The following is a 23,335-nucleotide window of genomic DNA, read 5'->3' as shown; positions in this document are numbered from 1 at the left end:
TTGCATTTAATTAACTGGGTGCAAGTTTGGTGCACCTATTGACACAACTCATAGTGGGAACCCTACAACTACCATATGGTTTCAGCCATGGTTCCTCAGGGTCAATAGGTGTAGTTGGGCACCATTCAGCAGAAGAGACAGGACTCACTGTGTTGCCTCAATGTGTGCTCTTCATTGAACTACGTCTAGTTTGGAGCTACGTCTAGTTGTAAAAAATCTAAGTGTTACTGATCAACTTCTCCAGTAACTTGCTGCACAATCCAAACACCAGCCAATCACATCTCCAATGCTTGCTGTTTAATACTAACATGCTAAATACTGGCACAGACACAACTTTACACAAGAGCAAACACTCTCACCAGGAAACTTACACCCAATAGGAACAAACCCTACTTGCTCCCCACTCTGAAAGAAATACCCATACAGGACTGTATATTGACATTTTACTTATTTTTATTGATGAATCATTTGCAACCCCCCATTTCCCCTATATACACCCAACCCACAAAAAACAATCCAATTGAAGGACAAATGTAGGACATCAGAGTTCAGCACTCAGCGCAGCCTAGAGAGGGACAAAAGAGAAGAGAGATGGGGATTATAATGACTGAATAGCTCTTACTCTTATAATCTTCTCCTTCCTATTCCTGTACCTTCAACTGCCCTCAGGTATCTCTAATTCTCTATCATGTACTCCTGCGATCCCTAACCAGTGCCAGGCTGCCAGTCCACATAGGGGAGACAAAATGGCCAATCACAGCCCTTATTTGGCACCACAGGAACCTTTTTTCATGTTTGTGTTGCTCCCCAGCTATTTTTACATTTGAATGTGGCTCATGAACCCTGCTTATCTTTCTGTTCCTTCCCCTCCACTCACACTTTCCAATGAGTATTTGACCCTTCTGGTTCCCTGCTCACCTTGGTATCCGGTTCCATAGAATCTATAAGCCGCTTGTTCTTCTGGGACTGTCAGGGAATAAAAGTATTGATCTTTAGTTTCTTTATTGAGGCATTCCAATGGTCTAATCAAGTCTAATCAGGTGGGGGGAAGCCTATTTGCCTCCAACCTCCTGCCCCTCATGAATACAGTGCTGCTGAATGGAGGCATGACTGTATTATTGGGGAGCTGCAGAAATCCATCTAGCATGGAAAGCAGGGTGCAAAGTACAAGAATATAGCGGATTGTGCCTATTTATTGCACGTTGCACCATGCCTTCCAAGTTGTAAATTTTAATGATGTGTGTGTATATATATATATATATATATATATATATATATATATCCTATTTATATACAGTAGTCTTAGGGTATAACAATTTGCATATACTTTCATTTACTATGACAGACATATAATCTTACCAGAAGCAAAGGGGGAATTCCCTTGAGCTGAAATTCAGGCCCACTTGCATTAAGCACCATTAATCACCCCTCCCTGCATAAGAGACTTCCCACCACCACTATGGTACTAATCATTCTCAGAACCTCCTGTTCCTGGACAGTCCTGTTTCCATTATCAGACAGGGGTGGGTCTTTAACCCACATGAAAGGTTTGGCTGAAGACCCTTCCCTTCAACCCAACAGTCTTCTCAGTCTGGACAATGCCCCAACCCCTGCATAATTGAAGGAAAGAGTGAGGAAAGTTTTGCCTCCTACTCCTCCAGCTCAAAAACATATAATCAGCACTCTCTACTTTGTACTTAGAGGGTCGTTGTCACCAGACATACAGTAGGTTGCTAATGGAGCAAATGCAAATTTCAGGGACTGTGCATCAAAGCCTTGTACCTGTTCTCCAAAATTAGAAAGTACCTGGGAGGCATTGCAAAGTGAAGCAGTGAGGGAGAAGCATAGGGTTATCAAGAGAAAATGGGCAGAGCAATAGTGAAGAGTCTTGAGTAAATCCCAATATTGGACTTGAAGAGATTCTATTATGAGGAACTGGAAGGGAAGGGCTATCACTAAACGATGGTCAATGGGGTTGAAGTATTAAAGGGGTTTAATAGGCTCTTTCCTTAGAACATTTGAGCTCCATAGGCAGGATTGGGTGTCCCTGACTGTACCTTTATAGGCTTTCTGTTTCGGGGTGCTGGGCGAAGCTTGCGTGGTCGGGGGGGTAGTAGGACCCACTGCGATTATCTGTGTTCCTGAAGGATCCAAGAATATTTATATATTGATTTATGTGTCCAAAACAAGTTGTGAGACTTGGGGTGAGACTTTGGGGTAACATACAGTCTTGGGGTACATATAACATAAAGGTCAGTGGTAAGATGTATAAACTCATAGTACACGTAACAAATAGGCCAATGGTAGTTTCGCTGAGAATTTAGACATGATAAAGGGGTTAACATGACTGTGGGGGTGACATACAGACTTTGAGAAGAGTAACATATAGCACAATGGTAATTTTGTGACAATTCAGACATAAAATAGAATAATGTGAAGGATGAGGAGGCATGGAGGAGAGTAAAACTTATTTTAGGGTTTAGACATTATGAGGGGGTTAATATGACTTGGGGGTGACATGTAGACTTTGGGATAGCAACATGTAGGCTAATGTTAATTTTGTCGAGGGGTGAGACATGAAGAGGGGGTTAACATGACTTGGGGGTGACATATAATTTCTTGAGGGATCCAACATGATTGTGGTTACCATATCTAGAGGGGTGACACACATTTGAAGAGAGTAACATATTGGTCAATAATGTTTAGAGGACAGGCATGACGAGAGGTCAACATGACTTGAGGGTGACATATAGGCTTGAGAGACAGTGGGACAGTAATATAAAGTCCAATGGTAGACATGGTAGAGTTAAGCATGCTCTGGTGCATATTAGAGAGAAGGATGCTGATTATTAATAAGCACAGGCAAAGCATGCTCATATATCCATGCTATAGATCAGTGATCCCCAACCAGTAGCTCATGAATAACATGTTGCTCTCCAACACTTTGGATGTTGCTCCCAGTGGCCTCAAAGCAGGAGCTTATTTTCAAATTCCAGGCTTTGGAGACAAGTTTTGATTGTATAAAAACCAGGTGTACTGCCTTACAAAGCCTCAGTGTAGGTTGCCAATCCTTATAGAAGCTACCAAATGGCCAATCACAGCACTTATTTGGCACCCCAAGAACATTTTTCATGCTTGTGTTGCTCCCCAACTCCTTTTACTTCTGAATGTTGCTCATGGGTTCAAAAGGTTGGGGATCCCTGCTGTAGATACACCAAACATGGGTGGAAATGACAGTATGGACACACTCATTATTACCCATCTACTGAAAACCTTACATACCTTCCAATGGAACAGTTTGACTAAGGTCCTCTGTAAATAGAAAAAAACAGTAGATGAATAAATTATGATGAGAAGGAAGAAAAGAAGACTGAGAGTAAAGGCAAAGTGCTCCACATTTCTAGTGCACCATCAACTACTGTGCTTTTGAAAGCATCTCAACCTGCCATTACATTGCTGTGTGGCCTATTTGTGAAAGACAGATTTAAAATAAATGCATTGTAATCTAGAGTTGAGTAAAGTAGAGTAGGATAAAGTAGATTTGGTATAGAGTAGGAGCGAGAAGAGCTCAGTAGAGTAGAGTTGGGTAGAGAAGAGTAGAAATGAGTAGAGTAGGATTTAGTTGAGTAGACTATGGTAGAACTGAGTAGAGTAGAGTAGGATAGAACAGAGTAAAAATGAGTAGAGTCTGATATAGTTGAGTAGAGTAGGGTAGATTAGAGCTGAGTAGAGAAGAGTAGGGTAGAATGGAGTAGAAATGAGTAAAGTAGGATATAGCTGAGTAGAGTAGACTATAGTAGAGTAAAGTAGAGTAGGGTAGAGCAGAGCTGAGTAGAGTAGAAATGAGTAGAGAATGATACAGCTGAGTAGAGGAGTGTAGGGTATAGTAGAGCTGAGTAGAGTAGGACATAGCGGAGTTGAGTAGAGTTAGGTGTGGAGTACAGCTGAATAGAATAGAGTTTAGTTGACTATGGTAGAGTAGTTACCTTCCAGTGGAGATGATGCGGTTTCAGGGTACTGAGGAACACCACCTGCAAGAGAGACAGAGACATTTATCACAGGGTTCATGTTTACTTATCAGCTCATAAAGAATCAGATATTCCTCAAATCTTTAAGGAAAAGGATGTGGTTCAACACAGTAAGGTGCCTCAGAAAATGAGGTCTGTGGAGCTCTACCTAATGGTGCCTCATTCTGTGTATGGTGTGTAATATATGCCTATGTCACACTACAGTGCTAATGAGTGCAAATCAGAACTGATGTGGTGGGTTTACGTCTTACCATATTTGATTGCTGAAGGATCGGGATAGGCACCCTGGGGACCATAAGGAACTGGCACACCACCTGTGTTACAAGCCAAAAAACAGGTATTAGGCAAAGTGATTTGTACAGGTTGGCAGAGCAGGTGACAGAACTGCCCAAAAGTTACCCCATGTTTTGTGTAGAGATCTACCTAGACATGTATAAAGTGGCAATGTATGTTTAGTCTCTTTTGCATGCTAAGGTTTTAAAAGCTTTTGGAGCTGCTGATTGGCATTGAGCACAGTATTTACTGCAGTTTTTCTCATTTTTTTGGATTTGGCTAAATGCCAGTTCCTCCACTAAAGATCTGGCCAAACTACATCCAAACCCCAGTTTTCGTCTTCAACTTTAAGCAACCCTCCCCCCTAATAAATAGGTGATCATGTGAACTAACACGTGTCCCCTCGGTTTAAAGTCATGTGATCTAAAATCATAGGAATCGTGAATTTGGCTTTGGTGGATTCACAACTCAAATTTGAACAACTTCACTTCTGCCAGTCATGTTCCCGCTTCGTCCCTCTCAACACGTTGGTTATTTTGGAAATTATCTGCCCTCCTAATGTCACAAATTGTAATTACCAGAAGGTCACTTAAAGGAGCTGTTTACTTTTAGATGAACTTTTAGTATGTAGATGTAGAGAGGGATATTCTGAGACAATTTGCAATTGGTTTTCATTTTTTATTATTTGTGGTTTTTGAGTTATTTAGCTTTTTATTCAGCGGCTCTCCAGTTTGCAATTTCAGTAATTCTCCTAGTAACCATGCATTGATATGAACAAGAGACTGGAATATGAATACGAGAGGCCTGAATAGAAAGCCATGCCAATAAATGTGTAGCCTTACAGAGCATTTGTTTTTTTAGATGGGGTCAGTGACCCCCATTTGAAAGCTGGAAAGAGTCAGAAGAAGACAAATAAAAAACTATAAAAAAGAAAAAATGAAGGCCGATTGAAAAGTTGCTTAGAATTAGTCATTGTATAACATACTAAAAGTTAACTCAAAGATGAACCACCCGTTTAAGACTCAGCATACGACATCCTGATGGGAGGATCAGATGGAATAAGCATTTCTTACCATATTTGACAGAGGCAGGATCAGGGTAACCAGCCTGAGAAGTGAAGGGCAACTGAGCACCACCTGTTGGGTAGGAAACACAGATTTAATGCAAAGAGAAAACCAGAAGGATTAAGTAGGACTAACAGGGGGTAAGAAGGTGGCCCTTACCAGATTTTAGAGATTTAGAATCATATCCAAGTGCATCAGCAGGGAGGGGCTGTGACTTGTATGGAAGCTTGCCAAGGGCTCCTGTGGTAGAAGAACAGCAGTGAGGACTCCAGGCATGAAACAGAGGCAGGAGATAAGCACACGAGCAGAATATTCTTACCTTGCTTGGAGCTTTTTCCTAGGGCACCCAGAGAAGCAAAGGGAGACTTGACTCCTACGGAGAAAAGGTCACCATTAAATATATATATATAATAGGTGTCACCATCAGCATAGGGACGGTTTCCCTACTCCAAGGTCATGGAATTTCTCATCAAGAGACTTTATTTGAAAGGGGATCTCAGGAGGACTCTTGTGCCTCAGGGTACAAAGTCAAAGAGAAGGACAAGCAAAGGGAATTGTGTGACCTTACCTTGTCCTTTTCCATTGCCCAGAAAGTTATTTAAACCTGCGAAGGAGGAGAAGAGTCCTTGTAATAAGGCAACTCAGCAAGACGGGTGCAAGCAAACTGCTTGGATAATGGACTCATGGCTGAGCTTCAATCAGACAATACAAGGGGCAATTAGACTGGAGATTTAGATGGAAACTTACCATTGGGGTAGGGCTGCTGATAGGCACCTGCAAAGCAACACAGCCAGCAATTATAACACTGAAACCTTGGGAAAAACCCAGATTCTGTGGTTCTGATACAGCCTCTTTATACCAACTCTTAAGCTGACTTGGGCCCAAAAAGTGTTACATATGTGATAGAGGGGGGACAGGCCCACTAGTGATTTATACCAGCCCTAGAGCTTTCTCTGTCTAGTCTATATAGAGAAACTCCCTCATTTGCTTGTTTAGAGAACAACAGCGACACCTGCTGATCAAGTTGTGAACTACACACAGCGCTCTTGGATGTTGCCAGTATATCCACCCTCTCCTTTCCCCTATTCTGCACAATGAGCAAGGATGATGTAAAGATCACAGGCAGAGATGATGGGAATCTGCTTACCATTAGGGTATTGCTGCTGGAAAGCACCTGCACAACCAGAAAGCAAGAGAGAGAGAGAGAGAGAGAGAGAGAGAGAGAGAGAGAGAGAGAGAGAGGTGGTGTCAGACCCAGTGAGACCTCAGCACAACCAGAAACACAGCACTGAAAAATGAGAGGGATAGCGACAAAACCAGAGACAACATCACAATCTGAAGAAAGAGAAGAATGACAAAGACACACATAGGGCACTAACATAAATGTCGGTGTATTAGGAATAGAGACAGAGGCACATCCCATACCTGCTTTAGATGGCTTGGCCCCAAGACCTGAAAGAAAGACATATATATAAGTATATATATATATTATAAAAATTAGCAATTTCCCCTTTAGTTTTGACATCTAAGGTGTTCCTCAGGGTGGGTGATTTTTTCCTTTTCCAGGGTAAAGTTTGATATAAGAGCAATTCAGTGAAAGTCCACTAGAGGGCAGTGATTATGTATAAAAAAAAAGAGAGCGCATGTCCTCAGTGCTATTTCCCTTCTATACCTCCCAACATTCTAAAAAACGAAAAGAGGGACAAAAAATTGTGCCACGCATAGCGTATCAATGTTTTGGCCACACCCCCTAATTACCACGTCCCTTTGGCAGGTTATGAAAGTCTGAACACATTTCAGGGAGGTTTAGTGCAATATTTTATGTGTTATAAGAGTTTGGCTAATGAAAGTGAATTGCCCTTTAAGTTGCTAGTCTCAGTTCTCCCAAGAGATCTTCTTATCTTAAATTGTTACAATTGTATCTTTGCTAGTCTTAAATGGCTACAAAAGTATCTAAGTGCAGCTGCTGAGTGTTCTGGGTTCTCTGTCAAGAGCCTCTTATTTTAATTAAATTTCAGATTTTAGAAACTCTGTATCTTTTTCTGGCGTCAGTGCAGGAGATCAAAGAGAAAATCACAACATTTCAGTAAGAAACCCGGGACTGTGGGCTGAACTGTCAAAATCGGGACTGTCCAGCAGAAAATGGGACAGTTGGGAGGTATGAAATCCCACTTTCTGGGGAGGTGGGTACAGGATTGGATTTGTCAGGCCCAGCTGGGGAAAGTTTAGTTAGTGGTAGTGAAAGTTTAGTTCTTGTTAGAGTCTCTCTAGGAGTGACAGGCACTGGTAGATTATTAATTGAGCAGCTATATGCTCCAATGAGGAGATTAGTTGGGTTCAGCACCCTTGTGGTGACAAAGCTGACAGTCAGGGCTGGGGAGAGAGATTGTACTACCCCCGAAGAGGGAAATTGTCTGAAATATCTCAAATTGGGGAAGTTTTCTACTGATTGAAGTAAATGTGTAGATTCTACTGTCTGGATATTTTGATTCAGATTGACTGCCTGCAGTTTTTATTTCCTGATCTGCTCAGATACAAACTCTGTATACACTGTTTCTTTTCCCCTTGTACAGAAGCGACACCTAGTGGCCTCTCTATGTACTGGAGATGACAGTTTAAAAGTTGAGGTCAGGACTATCCCACCAGAATCCCTTGGGACAAATATGGCCTTCCAAGAAAATGTTATGCCCCACACCCCTCGCCAAATGACCTCATTAAATGACATCATCATTTTATTAAAATCTGCCCCCCCCCTTCAACACACGGGGCAGATTTATCAAAGGTCGAATGAAAATCTGAATTTCGAGATAATTTTTGTTTACTTCAAATGCGGAATAGTCCAAATTCGATTTGAATTTTTAAAAAAATTCAAAAATTTGAATTTTGAAATTAATCATGTATTGTCTTTTTAAAAATTTGACTTTGACCATTCACCATCTAAAACCTGCTGAATTGCTGTTATAACCTATGGGGGACCTCCTAGAACCCATTCAGAGTCAATTGGTTAACTTCGAAATATGTAAGTTTTTTTTGGAAAAACTTCTATTCGAATTCTATTGAATGTGCTATTACTTTGATTCGAATTCATTAGAAAATGGACCTATTCACCCAAAAAAAAACCTTCAATTTAATTTCTGTTCGTCTTTTTGAATTCAAATTTCGAAGTTTTCAAATTCGACCCTTGATTAGTGATGGGCTAATTTATTCGCCAGGCAGCGAATTTGTGGCAAATTCGCTGCCGCGAGTAAATTTGCAAATTTTTGCCATTTTCGAAATTCGTGGCGAAACAAATTCGCCCATCACTACACTTGATAAATCTGCTCCTTAGTGCCACTATATGGAAAGTGTTGCACGATACTGGTAGGTCAATGCTGGTAGAGCAGAGATAGTTTTATTCATCTTGTAATCGCACTGACACCTACTGGTCATTATGTGAATTACACAGAGGGGTACCTTGCTGTTGGAGGCCGCTTGGGTAGTTTCCTACTGCTTGTGGGTATCCTCCAGCCACTACAACAGGGCACATAAGAGGGAAGGATTAGGATAATGAGGCTGAAACTGTAGGAGAGGAGGCAAGTAACCACTTGGATTGGGAGGTAGGTCTTGGGTAATAGTCTATTGAACTCACCATTAGGGTAGGGCTGCTGGTAAGCACCTGTAGGGACAGAGGAGAGATTTAGAAAGGAGCAACATCATTAGAATTACTAAGAGACGCAAGGAGACAGCACCAGAACTAGAAAGATAAGATAAGCAAAGGAAGAAGAACCAACACAAATGTGACATTGAAAGCAGAGAGCATACACACAAGCTCAGTCCATACCTGCTTTAGATGGCTTTGTCCCCAATCCTGAAAGAAACACATTTAATCAGTGTTAAACTAATGGCAAACTGGCACCAAAAGACTGTGCATTGGGGTAGCCTTCTGGTCACTATGTGAATTACACAGACACATACCTTGCTGTGGGTAGTTATTTGGGTACCCAGCTGCTCCTTGAATGTACTCCTGAGGACCTATGAGAGAGGAGGACATGTAAATGAGATCATTAGAGTGTAACCAATCAGAGAGTGGAAAACATGTTGACAGGGGCAGGAGGGCAAATCAACTTACCACCGGGGTACGGCTGCTGGAAAGAACCTACAGAACCAGAAGGGAGAGAGTCAGAGTCTGGGAGACAGAACCATAGCAAGAAATAGGTGGCACTAAAACTTGACCAAGAAAATGGAGACAGATTTGGACTTAGAAAGGGAGTTTGAAGAACACATGGTCACACACTCATAGTAGTGTAGATTTGCTCCAGCTCAGTGACTTAACATCCATAAAAATGTCCAGGAACCAGGTTACTAGACTCAGACCGTCAGTTTGGAGAGCCTGCTGGCCACTATATGAATTACACAGGTGAGTACCTTGTTGAGGGATGTTCCTTGGGTAATTTCCTACTCCTTGTGGGTATCCTGCAAGAGAGAGCAAGACCAAGGAAAAGATGAACGAGAATGATGGGTACTACATCAGAGACAATTGTAATGAAGAAGTGAGACATATATGCTTTACCTGCTTTGGAAGGCTTGGACCCAAGGCCTAAAATAGAAATATTGAGTCAGTGTTTCACTAAAATTGCCCCTGGATCCCTCAACCCCACCCAAGATGATCTCAACTGTTCTTCTAAGCTACCTTGTCCTTAGTACGGGAATCCTTAGTACGGGGATCTCTTCCAGTAATAACCCAATTATACAGATCGGATCCTCTGTACTTTCTTTTACCCATAATGAGATGAGGGGCGGAGTCTTGTCCTGACCAAGAAGCATGTTGGGAAGGTTCCCATTTGTTTGATATTTGTGTGCAGTGTGTAGCAACAAGCTCCATTAAATGCCATTGGAAAATGTCTAGTTGACCCTTTGTAAGAGTCTAAGTCCCACCCCCACTTCTTGAACATTGGAAAGAGAACAGCCCAGGAACAGGAAGCATAAAGAATTAAAGTTGTCCTCCGAGGCGTCATTGAATTGTGATACCCAGCTAATGCTCACAGCTAATTAGATCATTAAACTTACCACCAGGGTAGGGCTGTTGCAAAGCACCTGCAAAACCAGATAGAAAATGAGAATCCATTAGAACAAAAGTCACAGAATATGACCCATAGAAACCTAAAAGATGGCTCCAGAATTAGTGATGTTGCTGAATAACCACAATTTAGAACAGACATCAGAAACATGGAGGCAACACTGGGTTACAGGAAAGAGAATGCAAGCATCAAACATCAAGCAAATGACTGGGGAGATTGGATAGGAGATTTTAAACAAACAGATTTGAGACTGAGATGGAGCTGAGTTATTACCTGCTTTAGATGACTTTGCTCCAAGACCTGAAAGAGACACAGAAACAATACTGAGATAGTGTCCTGGCTGGAATTGAACTTAGGACCCCAGTGCTGTAGCATTTAAGTAGCGGGCAAGATTTTATAAGGAATATAAAACAATTGGGATGCATGATTGAGAATGAGAGATAAAACCGCATAAATCTCCTCTGATTCCTATCCGCAAAGTTTCCAGTTTGGGTGGGACCTTCCTGATTTGTAAACCCCAAATGGGGTGGAGAATGACATAAAGCATGGGGCTTTTTTGGCAGATGGGGTGTGTCTGCATGTAAGTGAGTATGAGCTGAGTTGATTGAGGTCGTTGCCTTACTTTACGTGGAAATTTAAACCATTAAAACAAGTTTAATGAATGTTTAATGAATGTAAAATGCTCTGCTGAGCATATTTTAGATTTTAGTAGCCTTTAAAATGTGCCTACAAGTCCACAAAAAGAAGCCAGATGGCAAGTAACACAGGGGGGAAATAGCTTGGAAGTAAACTAACCTGCTTTGGATGGCTTAGCCCCATAGCCTGGAAGAGAGAGTGAACAAGCAAACTGGTTATAGGACAACCTAGTACAAAGCTGTCTATGTGATCATAGAGAAAGATAGACGAAGATAGACAAGCAGTCAATGAGTGGAGAAGAAATCAAGAACTTAGAACTCAAGAAAATCTCTGAAGAAGCTACGCTTTTAGGAGAACCTTAGGGCATTTTGCAGGAAGGACTTCAGAAGTCCAAGCAGTCTTACAGGAAATCCAGACGATGCATGAGACAAGGTATGGATGATGGGATAAGCAAGAGATGGGGCTGAAAGGGAGCACATAGAGCACAACGTTAGCTGGTAACAGAGGCTGTAGGTGAGGACATTGAGGTGATACCTGGTTGGGCTCCAAATCGTGGGTAATTCCCAGTTCCATAACCTCAAGAGAAAAATAGATGAATTAGTGTGTGAAGGAACACGTGTGAGATTGTGCCATAGAAAGACCCGAAATCAGGTGGCATAGATAACATTTAACATACCTGCTTTGGAAGGTTTTGATCCAAATCCTGCAAATTAAACAGAGATGTTCTTTTTAATAAATGATTATCTTTCTTCTGTCCATTAGCAGATACTGTATGTTAACTCACCTATATTTTTTGGGAGTCACCCTGAATTAACCATATTAATAGGCCCATTACCTACTTTCTGTGATTTGCTTCCAAATCCTAAATCATTACATGAACCATTACTTGACTCATTGGAGCTGGGGAGGGGCCAAGAAGGCAGAGCCATGAGGTACCCAAATCACTTTGGATACGGGCTGTCATCTCTGAATTTGTGCCTTATAGGACTAAGCAACTTTGGCAGCTTGTGAATCTCATTTTATTTACAAATGACCACCAGGTGGCCTTCCTATCATTATTATTAAAATGTATCCCGTGTCTTTAGCTTTCATCCACAACAAAGTTCTTCCTGGGTAATATCAATCAGAAAGGCTAGAAAATATCAACAAAAGAAGACTACATTTGGCTGTGGTCTCTTTCTAAAGAGCCCTGCATGTGATAAGAGAAAGCATGTGTGACAGATCTGCCCATGTATGCTCAGCTTTATTTGAAGACTCAAGACATATTGCTGATTGGATGTTGTAGACCAGATATTAGAGCAAATCAATGGTGTATTCTGTGTGTTAGCCAACAGATGGAATGCTACAGTTGGACTATAGGGCTGAGACCCATAGCCAAGTATATATCTCATCAGGGTATGGATTAAAAATATATACCTGGCTGTTGGATGTTACTAGGGAAACCTCCAGGTCCATTTAAGAAACCTAAACAAAAAAAGGAGAGGGTTTACAGGGGAATGGAGGACGAGCGAGCACAAGCAAGGTGGGAAATCTCGGGAAAGGAGACAGGATAAGACATGAAGTAATGAATTGTGCTTGCAGAAGGGATGGTACAGTAAATGGGTAAAAGGGAAAGATATATGCAACTGACAGAAGAGGGCAGTAGTAAATAAAGAAATGGAATGTTACCAATTAGAACTCCAGCTGATGAGCCGTATCCTGAGGGAGCGGAAGAAGCAAGATGAGTAGTTCCCAGAGAGACAGTGAAGAGAAAGTGGAGATAATCAATGAAGAATATTACCTGCTTTGGATGGTTTTCCCAAAGTCCCTGCAAAAAAAAAAGATATGGGCTCATTGAAATTAATTTCTTTGATGTAAAATAGAACCCCAATTTTTTTAATTCTCTTTTTGGAAAATGATTCATTTCACTTATTCCCAAGCTCAGTTTAGCACTCCTGGTCATCGACTCACCAAACTCATCAATTTGATAAGTTAGTTGCTGCCATTTCCCAGCAGCAGCAGCGTTTGCCCCTTACTGAGCATGCTCCCCAAGCTTTGCCAGCTGTTAATGAACCAAATTATAACAATTACCCTTCTACAAATTGGTCATTCTTAAGGAAAACAAGAGCATTGATTGTGTGTAGCCTCATCATTCCCAGACCAATTTATTTCCTCCATAACAAGTATACATTATACTTTTGAGTTTACAACTGCACTAGTGCTGCAAATTTAATATTCTTTATCCAATATACTGTGTCACTTGGATGATACCTGGCTGTTGGACGTTACTTGGGTAAAGACCAGCGCCGTTTCCATAGCCAGGTTGGACTCCAACATTGGGCAAACCACCAGATGGTGAACCATAACCTAAGGGGAGTGGAAGGAACAAGATGATTAGGTTCTATGACAAATAACAGAGAGTTAAAAGGAATATAATTAGAGAAGGCAAATACCTGCTTTGGGAGGTTTTCCTCCAATTCCTGTAATAAAGAAGAATTCTTAGATTCAGTTCAGATCTCATAGGTTATTGCCTATCTAAGGAAACATACTTTGAAAATAAAACCTAATTATAGGATGACCAGATGCTGCTGACTTTGTTGATGCCCATAACATATTAACATTCTTTTCAGTGGGAAAGGGGTGCAGCTGTGCCAGATGCTTCACTTAGTTATACTCCATCCAATTTTTAATAGTATTTTTAATTGCCATGGGAAATTTTAGCACATTGAAAGACAATGTGCAGCTATAACACAAACTAAAGTGTCTAGTATAGGCAACAAATAAGTTGCAACAAAGACAAAAAAATCCCAATATAGTCACCGCAATATTCTCTGATAAACTGGGGTCATCAACACTAGGGTTGATACTTTTACCATATATATGTGCTTGGTTCTGCTTTCTTGCACATGGAAGGAATTCCATTTGTTGGCCACCTAACCCAAGTGCTCAGAAGGTCCACAAGACTTTCAACAACTAACTGCATATCTTATCACTCAATGATACCTTGCTGTTGGATGTTACTTGGGTAAAGACCAGCACCATTTCCATAACCAGGTTGGACTCCTACATTGGGCAAACCACCAGCTGGTGAACCATAACCTAAGAGGAGTGGAAGGAACAAGATAAGTAGGTTCCTTGGAAGATAATAGAGAATAAAATTGAATATAAACATGAAAGAGAGGTACCTGCTTTGGGGGGTTTTGCTCCAATTCCTGTAAAAAAATAATTCTGAGATTAAGCTCAAGGTTATTGGCTGTATAAGAAAAAATACATTGAAGATAAATCATAGGGTAACCAGATGCTGCCAACTTTGGTGATGCACATAGCTTATTGATAGTACCATTTATTTCAATGGGAAAGGGGTGTGTTGGTTCCAGATATTTAAGTTAATCATAATTCATGTACATTTTTAATGGTATTTTTAATTGCCATGGGAAAAGTGCACACATTTGAAGACAATGGGCAGCTATAACACCAACTAGTGCATCTAGTATGGGCAACAAATCAGTTGCAACAAAGAAAAAAATCCAATATGGTCACCGCAATATTCTCTGATAAACTGGGGTCATCAACACTAGGGTTGATACTTTTGTCATATCTATGTGCTTGGTTCTGCCTTCTTGCACATGGAAGGAATTCCATTTGTTGCCCACCTAACCCAATTGTTCAGAAGGTCCACAATACTTTCAATAACTAACTGCAAATCTTATCACTCAGTGATACCTTGCTGTTGGATGTTACTTGGGTAAAGACCAGCACCGTTTCCATAACCAGGTTGGACTCCTACATTGGGCAAACCACCAGCTGGTGAACCATAACCTAAGAGGAGTGTAAGGAACAAGATAAATAGGTTCCTTGGAAGATAATAGAGAATAAAATGGAATATAGGCAGGAAAGGCAGGTACCTGCTTTAGGGGGTTTTGCTCCAATTCCTGTAAAAAAATAATTCTGAGATTAAGCTCAAGGTTATGGACTGTTTAAGAAAAAATACATTGAATATAAATTATAGGGTGACCAGATGTTGCTAACTTGAATGATGCACATAGCTTATTGATAGCACCATCAATTTCAGTGCCAGATACACCAGTTCATCATACTTCATGTAAATTTGTCATTGGTTGTTTTAATTGCCATGGGAAAAGTGCACTTTTTAGGACAATGGGCAGCTATGACACCAACTAGTGTGTCTAGTATGGGCAACAAATACTGTAAGTTTCAACAAAGAAAAAAAAATCCAATATAGTCACCGCAATATTCTCTTATAAACCGGGGTCATCAACACTAGGGTTGATACTTTTGCCATATATACGTGCTTGGTTCTGCTTTCTTGCACAAGGAAGGAATTCCATTTGTTGTCCACCTAACCCACATGCTCAGAAGGGCCACACGACTTTCAATAACTAACTGCATATCTTATCACTCAGTGATACCTTGCTGTTGGATGTTACTTGGGTAAAGACCAGCACCGTTTCCATAACCAGGTTGGACTCCTACATTGGGCAAACCACCAGCTGGTGAACCATAACCTAAGAGGAGTGGAAGGAACAAAATAAGTAGGTTCCTTGGAAAATAATAGAGAATAAAATGGAATATAATCAGGAAAGGCAGGTACCTGCTTTGGGGGGTTTTGCTCCAATTCCTGTAAAAAAAAGAATTCTGAGATTAAGCTCAAGGTTATTGACTGTTTAATAAAAAATAAATTGAAGATAAATTCTGATTATAGGGTGACCAGATGTTGCCAACTTTGGTGATGCAGCTTATTGATAGATCCATTCATTTCAGTGGGAAAGGGGTGAGTTGTTGCCAGATTAATCATATTTCATGTACATTTTTCAATGGTAGTTTTAATTGCCATGGGGAAAGTACACACATTTGAAGACAATGGGCAGCTATGACACCAGCTGGTGCATCTAATTTGGTTTACAAGAATGGGCAACAAAGAAGTCACAACCAAGAAAAATCTTCCTGATATACAGTCACTATAATATTCTCTGATAAACACGTAGGGGTCACTGACACTGGGCTTGATATTCTGCCATATCTATGTGATGGGCTCATCTTCTCATGCACAAGGAAGAAATTCCATTTGTAAGCAACCTGACATGAGCTCGGAAGAGCTAAAGGTCCATAAAACTTTCAATAATGAATTGCATATCGTATCACTCAATGATACCTTGCTGTTGGATGTTACTTGGGTAAAGTCCAGCTCCATTTCCATAACCTAAACAAACAAAGAAAGGGTTTCATGAAGACTGGATGAAGGCTGCGGGTAGAGTTGGAGTAGGAGGAAAGTCAGGAAGAGAGAGGAGAAAAGTAGGAAAGGTAGAGAAAGGAAAGAGAATCATAATGAGCTAAAGGAAGTACCTGCTTTTGAAGGATTTGCCCCAATTCCTGCAAGATAAAAAAAAAGATGGAAATTATATATCTTTGTGAAATCAAGGAAGCCATGTGTAGCCACTGGTATTTGAGTAAGGATCAAGTCTGAGCAGACTCAGATATACCTCCTTGTTCAACATGAGGTCAATGAACAGTGCTTGTGTTATCTTCAATACAATGAACTCTTTTTTATCATTACAGCTGAGATCTGGGGCAGGGATGAGGCTTATACAAAGGTCATTGTCTCTTTCTAATAAACTCAGTCAGGAGAGCGCCATGGACTTCACTTGGATCACTTGGTTGTTATGGACATCCTGTTGGTGCTCATTGTGACAACCAAGCCTTCTTCATCTTGCATATATATCTAGGGCCGTGTGATCCACTCCAATAACTCTTCTACTAGATGAATGGTATGCCCCCTGGCTCTGGGAGGGGCTCAGCATTAAGGCCAAATAGGGTGATATTTGCGGTGCTCTTCTAGAACAGATACTCATAGAAGAGTAACAAGAGGATCAAAAAGTTGGATTTGGGGGTTGAGCACTTATTTAGTGTTCTATAAGTTGTTGGAACTGTGGTTGAGTGGCTTATACATCAGTGTTTTCATACAGATCTGTAATCCTGTTTAATCCTGTTAAAGGGGGGGCCATCACAAAAGGTTCAATCTTGATTTCCTTTCTTTCCTCAATTTCTTTGTCTGTCTCCCTTTTCTTTTCTATACATCTACGGAATGTCTATAATGTTGAAGATTTATATGATGGGTCACCCCTTTGCCGGGGGCAGGCAAATCACGGTGTGCATAGTTTGCTTGTATAAAAAGTAACATGCTTTCTTATCATTTTGTATAAAATGCAACAATATGTTGATATGCTGTGCACAATGTCAATAAGTAGATGTTGTAAAAACAAAAATGAAAACTCAAAGTTAAATAAAATTTACATGGTTATATACACTACAGAAACACATGCCTTGCTGTTGGAAGTTGCTTGGGTAACGTCCATTTCCATAACCTACAGAAACAGAAAAAAAAGAGAAATGCTGAGAGTGTAAAAGGAAATAAAACCAAAGAGTCAAAGTAATGGTAGAATATTAAGTCTAAAGGTGGCCTGATCCACACAATATCTGACCGATTGGCCCATGGGCACCTTTCTTATGTTCTATGTTGATCATCCCATCAATCAAAAGCAGGAATTGATGAACTTCCTTTACCCAATTGAAGTTTTCCATTAAGGCTCAAACAGGTTTGGGCAAACTGACACATAAATCAAAGTTGTATGAGACTATTTCTTTATAGACAATAATTTACCCCCAAAGAAGAGGATCCAATGGGCCAATGGCGCCTCTAAGCAAAGTGACATATATGTATGCTAATCATGCAGACTGGTTCTTTGCTGGATGCACAACTATCAGTTAATGTTTCCCAGAATATTCTTCTTCCCCAAAATATAGAAAAATAGTACCAAAAGGAGTGTATACATTACCTGGCTTTTGTTTCCCTGCAGGGAGTACCCCGAGGCTACCTGTGACTGTTTAAATAAAGAAACGGTTAGTGTTAGGCTTGGAAGAAATGTGACATTACATCAGTGGATACATTATGTTGGCTGCACTCCAATGTAAACTTGGCAGAAGGGAAACATGTCTTTATGGAAATGGAGGTCGCCAGTGGAAATGCAGACTGGGCACAATTTCTTGGAGATTTCTTGGAGTTGATTGGAGCAATGACACACAGAACATGGAGCATTTTGCCACCCATGCAATTTCAAGTTTTGGGGGGCTGGCAGTAGTTCCGCTCCGATCATTTTGCTGCCAAGTTAGAAATCGAATAGTCTACAAAATGTATTACCCTAGAGTTGGACAAGATATTAATATGAAATGATGCTTAAAATGGGTTCTCACCTGGTTTCCCAGCCTTTACACCATAACCCGCTTCATATCCATTCCGAACACCTAATGGAGAAATGTTGTTAATGATTGTCTCATTTGCAAAATTCCCCTTATAACATTCTTATTAGACACTCACCTGTTGGGCCCTGCTGGTAGCCCTGAGGGCCGAACTGAGGATATCGCCCTGCATGGTACATAAATAAACAATAAATATAATACATTCACAGAGAAATTACGAAAGAAAATGTAATTCTAAGCATTGTTCTGATCCACTTCCCCTCTTGTAGCCACAGTGTTATCATTACCCCCCAGAGATAAGAGCACCTCTCCACAGTGACTTCTATTATATGGAATTAGCTGTGGGAATTCATGAGTAAAAGAATTGTGGAATTGGGGAGAAGGATCATCTGAGTCGGAGTGAGGTTATGACTAATGGAGATTAAGGAATATGGTCTTAGGTTTCATCCAAAGCCTACTACTGAGCAGTTGCACATACATGTGCATGTACATGTGCAGTCACACTGTAGGTAGGGGTAAATGATAAGTTACACAAAGTTTAGACTATAGGTTACTAAGTACAACCAAAGGAGGCACACAGATATGCCACTGACCCACAGGACCTGACTTACCCCCTGCTTTCACTGCTAGAGGTGATGAAACTGGTGACTGTACAGATCCTGTACCTTTAAAGAGAACAAAATTCCTATATAATTTATATATATATATTTCCAGGAGTCACACAAATGGTAAAAGAGACATAAAACCAATCAGTTTTGGGTAAACAAATCAATACATGTGTTACAAGCCTTTATATTGTCACAGAACTCCTCGGTGACTTTTAATATCCTTATAATTTACAGCCAGGGAATATTATCCCTTAAAATACATGAGTGACACTCAAGAGTTCCCCGACTTGCAAAATCAGTGTGCGTGTGGAATGTAAGTATCTCAGCAGAAATCACTTTTTTATATTACTTAGGGGCACATTTACTTAGCTCGAGTGAAGGAATAGAATAAAAAATACTTCGAATTTCAAAGTATTTTTTTGGCTACTTCGACCATCGAATTGGCTACTTCAACCTTCGACTACGAATTCCACTTCGAATTGAACGATTTGAACTAAAAATCGTTCGACTATTCGACCATTTGATAGTCGAAGTACTGTCTTTTTAAAAAAAACTTCGACCGCCTACTTCGCCACCTAAAACCTACCGAACCTCAATGTTAGCCTATGGGGAAGGTCGATTATTCTAACGATTATTCCTTCGATCACAAATTCGAAGTCGAAGGATTTAACTTCGACAGTCGAATATCAAGGGTTAATTAACCCTCGATATTGACCCTAAGTAAATGTGCCCTTAAATGTTAAATTAAAGATGGAAAATTATGGTAAGGTCACCTCCCATAAACTCCATTTTATCCAAATAATCCAAAATGTTAAAAATAATTTCCCTTTTCGCTGTAATAATACAATAGTAGCTTGTAATTGATCCAACTAAGATATAATTTATCCTTATTGGAAGAAACACCAGTCTATTGGGTTTATTCAATGTTTACATGATTTTCTAGTAGACTTAAGGTATGAAGATCGAAATTACAATAAGATCCATTATCCAGAAAACCCCAAGTCTCAGGCATTCTGGATAACAGGTCCCATACCTGTATAAATAATGTGTTGTGAGGTTAATGGATAAATATCAGTATCTAGCTGTCTCTGGTTTCACATTACATGAGCCTGTGTGTATTCTCACATGCATTTCACATAATGTAAAGGCCCTTCAGGGGCCCCGAGACTGAGAGGAGACAGTGACGGCAAAGTGTGAATTCACACAATCCTGTGACATTCTTAAAGTGCTGAGAAAGAAGAGATGGATGAGATGAGAAATGGGAAGAAAAGCAGACTTGTCTACAGCAAGAGAGGCCCAGGGTCAAAAGATTTTGGTGGAACATTTTGAACTTCTGACCAATGGGACTGAGAAGAAATATACCTGGAGTATTTTCATTAATCTCATCATGCTTTGGGGTATGCACCACTATGTGTGAGTTAATGCATTCGAAACAACATTAGATACCAGAATCAAACTTGAGGAACATTTTATAGATGTTGTGGAATGGATCAAAGAGCTTTAGAGGTCTTCTAGATACTGCCTTTATTGTGAATTTGGGAAAGAATTTTATCTTAGCTGAGCCACCATGCTGATCCAGGAGAGCATAATATTGAGTGTTACATTCCATGGACGATCAGATAAAGTCTACTAAACTTAAGGGTAGAGTCTTAATTGGGTGAGTAAAGTAGGGTCAATAGGATGAGATCAAACACTTCTATAGGAGTATTTACTGTAAATGTAAAATAACTGATTCTCATCTCTCAGGGACATGACGAATGAGGTATTTAGGAGAACATAGTGGTGCTCTAGCTTACAAGATAAAGTGTAGTATTCAATAATATCCTTTTGAGGAACAGGGAGGTTCCAACATGACCCTTGCAGTCTAAAGTTGATGATGTCTACATTCTCACGTCCCTTTATCTAAAGGTCTGTCTGCCAACCACCAAATCAAAGAGTCATACACACCAAAGTACAGTTGAGTGATGTACAATCCTACTATTCTGCACTATAATTAAGTCTTAAACCCAAGACTGATATCTTAAAGGTAAACAAAGAATTTTAAAACTTAAAATAATTATAATACTGTATGTCCAAAATAAATTATTATTTTTATATTAAAAAACTTGTATTGGTCTACTGCATCACCAATAGAAATGATTCCTCATTGACCGGAGACACTTCCCCAGTAGAACTTACAGTCCTTAACACTTTCAAACACAACAGGGTAACTTTCATTAGAAGGCAATTACCCTGCATGTACCTTTTTTGAAGTGGAAGAATAAAATGTAGTGCAGAAGTGATCATAGAAATCCCTGGTTGGCATTGACCTCAGACCCCAATGGGAAAGAAAACAAATCAAGACATTTGCATCTCAACAGATTAAAACAACAAAGTCATGCATCCTCTACCTGATCCTGGAGAAGTCTGTTAAGACATTTAATTAATGATCTTTTAAAGAGGTAGTAAATATGTATACAGTTCCCTTTACATGAAACTCCTTTGTAAAAGAGTCTCTGGTCAGAAATTAGTCTTCATACATATGTTTTCCACCATAGTGTCAATGTCAACTTTTATTTCTATTCTTCTATACTGTACTTCTATATCAATTCCCTAGTCTTTATCCACTGCTCATGTCATGAACCTGTTAATTACCATATCATGTGGTCAACCAACATACTCAGCAATTCTGTACTATAGACTTCACAAATTCTCATGCTCCAGTTATATCAAAAGCTGAGCTACAGCCTCCTTGAATAAGCACAACTTCTCACCAAAGTATCACATATCCCAGTTACCCATTCACAACTTCACGCTGTAGATTCTGGATTCCCAACACATGGAGTTGTCTCCAAGAGGAGATTTCAGCTATAGATACAAGAACCACACAACTAATTATAAATTCTCTTAAATTACTCTTTCAATGAACCTACAGAACATCTGTTTATCATAAAACTAAGGAGGAAAAATGAGACATTAGTCAATGCAACCATGGCTTAATAACTGTGGACACCTTTAGTTGTAAAAACAGTCAATGTTATCTTCATACATAAGGAATTTAATTCAGTGACGATATTAGAAAGAACCCCATTTGCTTAGAAATTTGTATCCATGAATTATTCATTAGGAAGACTTCTCTTCAACTATAGAATGTATTTCACATAGCTGTTAAACCCAACTACTACTCTAAATATCTCATGTAACATTGATGTAGCCACATTTACAAACCCCCATCCACCCCACATACCTCCTTGAAGACTGCATCCTACAAGGCAAAGGAGCAGAGAGACCTGCAGCAAAATGGAGCCCCGCATGATGCTCTATAGTCAGGGAAGGTGATCACAGGCAGTAGAGAAGGGAACAAGCTATAGGGCACCTTAATATCTCCCAGCTAAGCACAGCCTTCCTTCATAACTCCTCCCTCACATACATCAAAATGAAGACCACCAATCGCAGCTCAAGTCCACTGCTGGCAAAAAATTCCTGAGTAAGTGTAGGAAATTCTTTCTCTTCAGTTTGGGGCACTTCATGAACTTTAACATGTTATCTTAGGTTGCACATTTTTATTAGGATATTGACATGGTGTTACTTCTCTTAATAAAGCCATTGACTCACTATAGACTCCGACAGCTTGTATGGTCTTAATGTCAGTTGGGCAGACTTGGAATGAATTTCAATTTGCTTTCCTAGATGCCCCTGGTAATGGGTTCAAGTAGGTTGAGATTTGGGCTGAAATTCTTAGAACTATAGCTAAATAACTGAAGCAGAAATATGGTGTTTATCTGTAACCTTGTTATGAGTTATAGGGGGGCTAGAACATAGCATTATTTATTTCAGGAGTCCCACGAACAATATATATAGTGATAGACAGGAAGAAATGTTACTACAAGTACATTTCATGCAGTATGGATCAGTGAGTACCAGTACTGGCCCAAGATCTGGTGCCAAGCCTGCCATCTATCCCTCATCCAGTCTGTGTGAGCCCCTTTTGACATCACAAGAACTTATAATTATGTATTCATAAAGAGCAGTTGGCTTTTTTGGGGGGAGCCCAAGGTCTGGTGACCCTGCCACCCCATCTATCCCTTATTCAATTCGTGGGCGCCCCTTTTGAAATCCTAAGAACTTTTAATTATGTATTCAAATAGAGCAGTTGGCTTTTTTGGGGGGAGGGGTGCAAGCCCAAAGTCTGGTGACCCTGCCGCCCCATCTATCCCTCATTCAGTATGTGGGTGCCCCATTGGGCATCTCAAGAACTTTTAATTATGTATTCATAAAGAGTGGTTGGCTTTTTTTGGGTGGAGCCCAAGGTCTGATGACCCTGCCGCCCAATCTATCCCTCATTCAGTATGTGGGTGCCCCATTGGACATCTCAAGAACATTTAATTTTGTATTCATATAGAGCAGTTGGCTTTTTTGGGGGGAGGGGTGCAAGC

General features: G+C 40.2%; 1 protein-coding gene across 6 annotated transcripts; it reads right to left on the bottom strand.

The window, feature by feature from the left end:
- Positions 1 to 435: 435 nt before the first annotated feature.
- On the bottom strand, positions 436 to 22,263 carry eln2.L (tropoelastin 2 L homeolog). Of its 6 annotated transcripts, XM_018236728.2 has the most exons (44): positions 22,147 to 22,263; positions 18,924 to 18,977; positions 18,431 to 18,478; positions 18,307 to 18,357; positions 17,892 to 17,936; positions 17,379 to 17,420; positions 16,402 to 16,428; positions 16,211 to 16,258; positions 15,650 to 15,676; positions 15,468 to 15,563; positions 14,943 to 14,969; positions 14,761 to 14,856; positions 14,223 to 14,249; positions 14,041 to 14,136; positions 13,491 to 13,517; positions 13,309 to 13,404; positions 12,839 to 12,865; positions 12,727 to 12,756; positions 12,475 to 12,522; positions 11,735 to 11,761; positions 11,593 to 11,634; positions 11,218 to 11,244; positions 10,696 to 10,722; positions 10,412 to 10,438; positions 9,915 to 9,941; positions 9,770 to 9,817; positions 9,474 to 9,500; positions 9,320 to 9,376; positions 9,186 to 9,212; positions 8,994 to 9,020; positions 8,819 to 8,875; positions 6,791 to 6,817; positions 6,513 to 6,539; positions 6,113 to 6,139; positions 5,934 to 5,969; positions 5,685 to 5,738; positions 5,525 to 5,605; positions 5,375 to 5,437; positions 4,280 to 4,342; positions 3,987 to 4,031; positions 3,283 to 3,312; positions 2,058 to 2,141; positions 919 to 966; positions 436 to 565 (listed from the first exon to the last, which is right to left on the bottom strand). In XM_018236728.2, exons 1-44 carry the CDS (start codon positions 22,211 to 22,213, stop codon positions 549 to 551), a joined length of 2,001 nt encoding a protein of 666 aa, XP_018092217.1. In that variant the 5' UTR covers positions 22,214 to 22,263; the 3' UTR covers positions 436 to 548. The 6 variants fall into 6 exon arrangements, with proteins under 6 accessions (XP_018092217.1, XP_018092222.1, XP_018092219.1 ...); XM_018236733.2 differs by lacking the exon at positions 2,058 to 2,141; XM_018236730.2 differs by lacking the exon at positions 6,513 to 6,539.
- Positions 22,264 to 23,335: the final 1,072 nt, after the last annotated feature.

The sequence above is a fragment of the Xenopus laevis genome, chromosome 9_10L (assembly GCF_017654675.1).
Source record: "Xenopus laevis strain J_2021 chromosome 9_10L, Xenopus_laevis_v10.1, whole genome shotgun sequence".
NCBI lineage: Eukaryota > Metazoa > Chordata > Amphibia > Anura > Pipidae > Xenopus > Xenopus laevis.
Note: the sequence above shows the minus strand (reverse complement) of the source record. Positions and strands in the feature narration are given on the sequence as shown.

Coding starts and splice junctions, on each gene's coding strand:
- eln2.L (XM_018236728.2), bottom strand. CDS start 22,213: ATGCGGGGCTCCATTTTGCTGCAGGTCTCTCTGCTCCTTTGCCTTGTA. Junction 6,540..6,790: donor GGCCAAGCCATCTAAAGCAG/GTATGGGATGTG, acceptor CTGGTTGTGCAG/GTGCTTTCCAGCAGCAATAC. Junction 4,032..4,279: donor TCCTTCAGCAATCAAATATG/GTAAGACGTAAA, acceptor TCTCTCTTGCAG/GTGGTGTTCCTCAGTACCCT.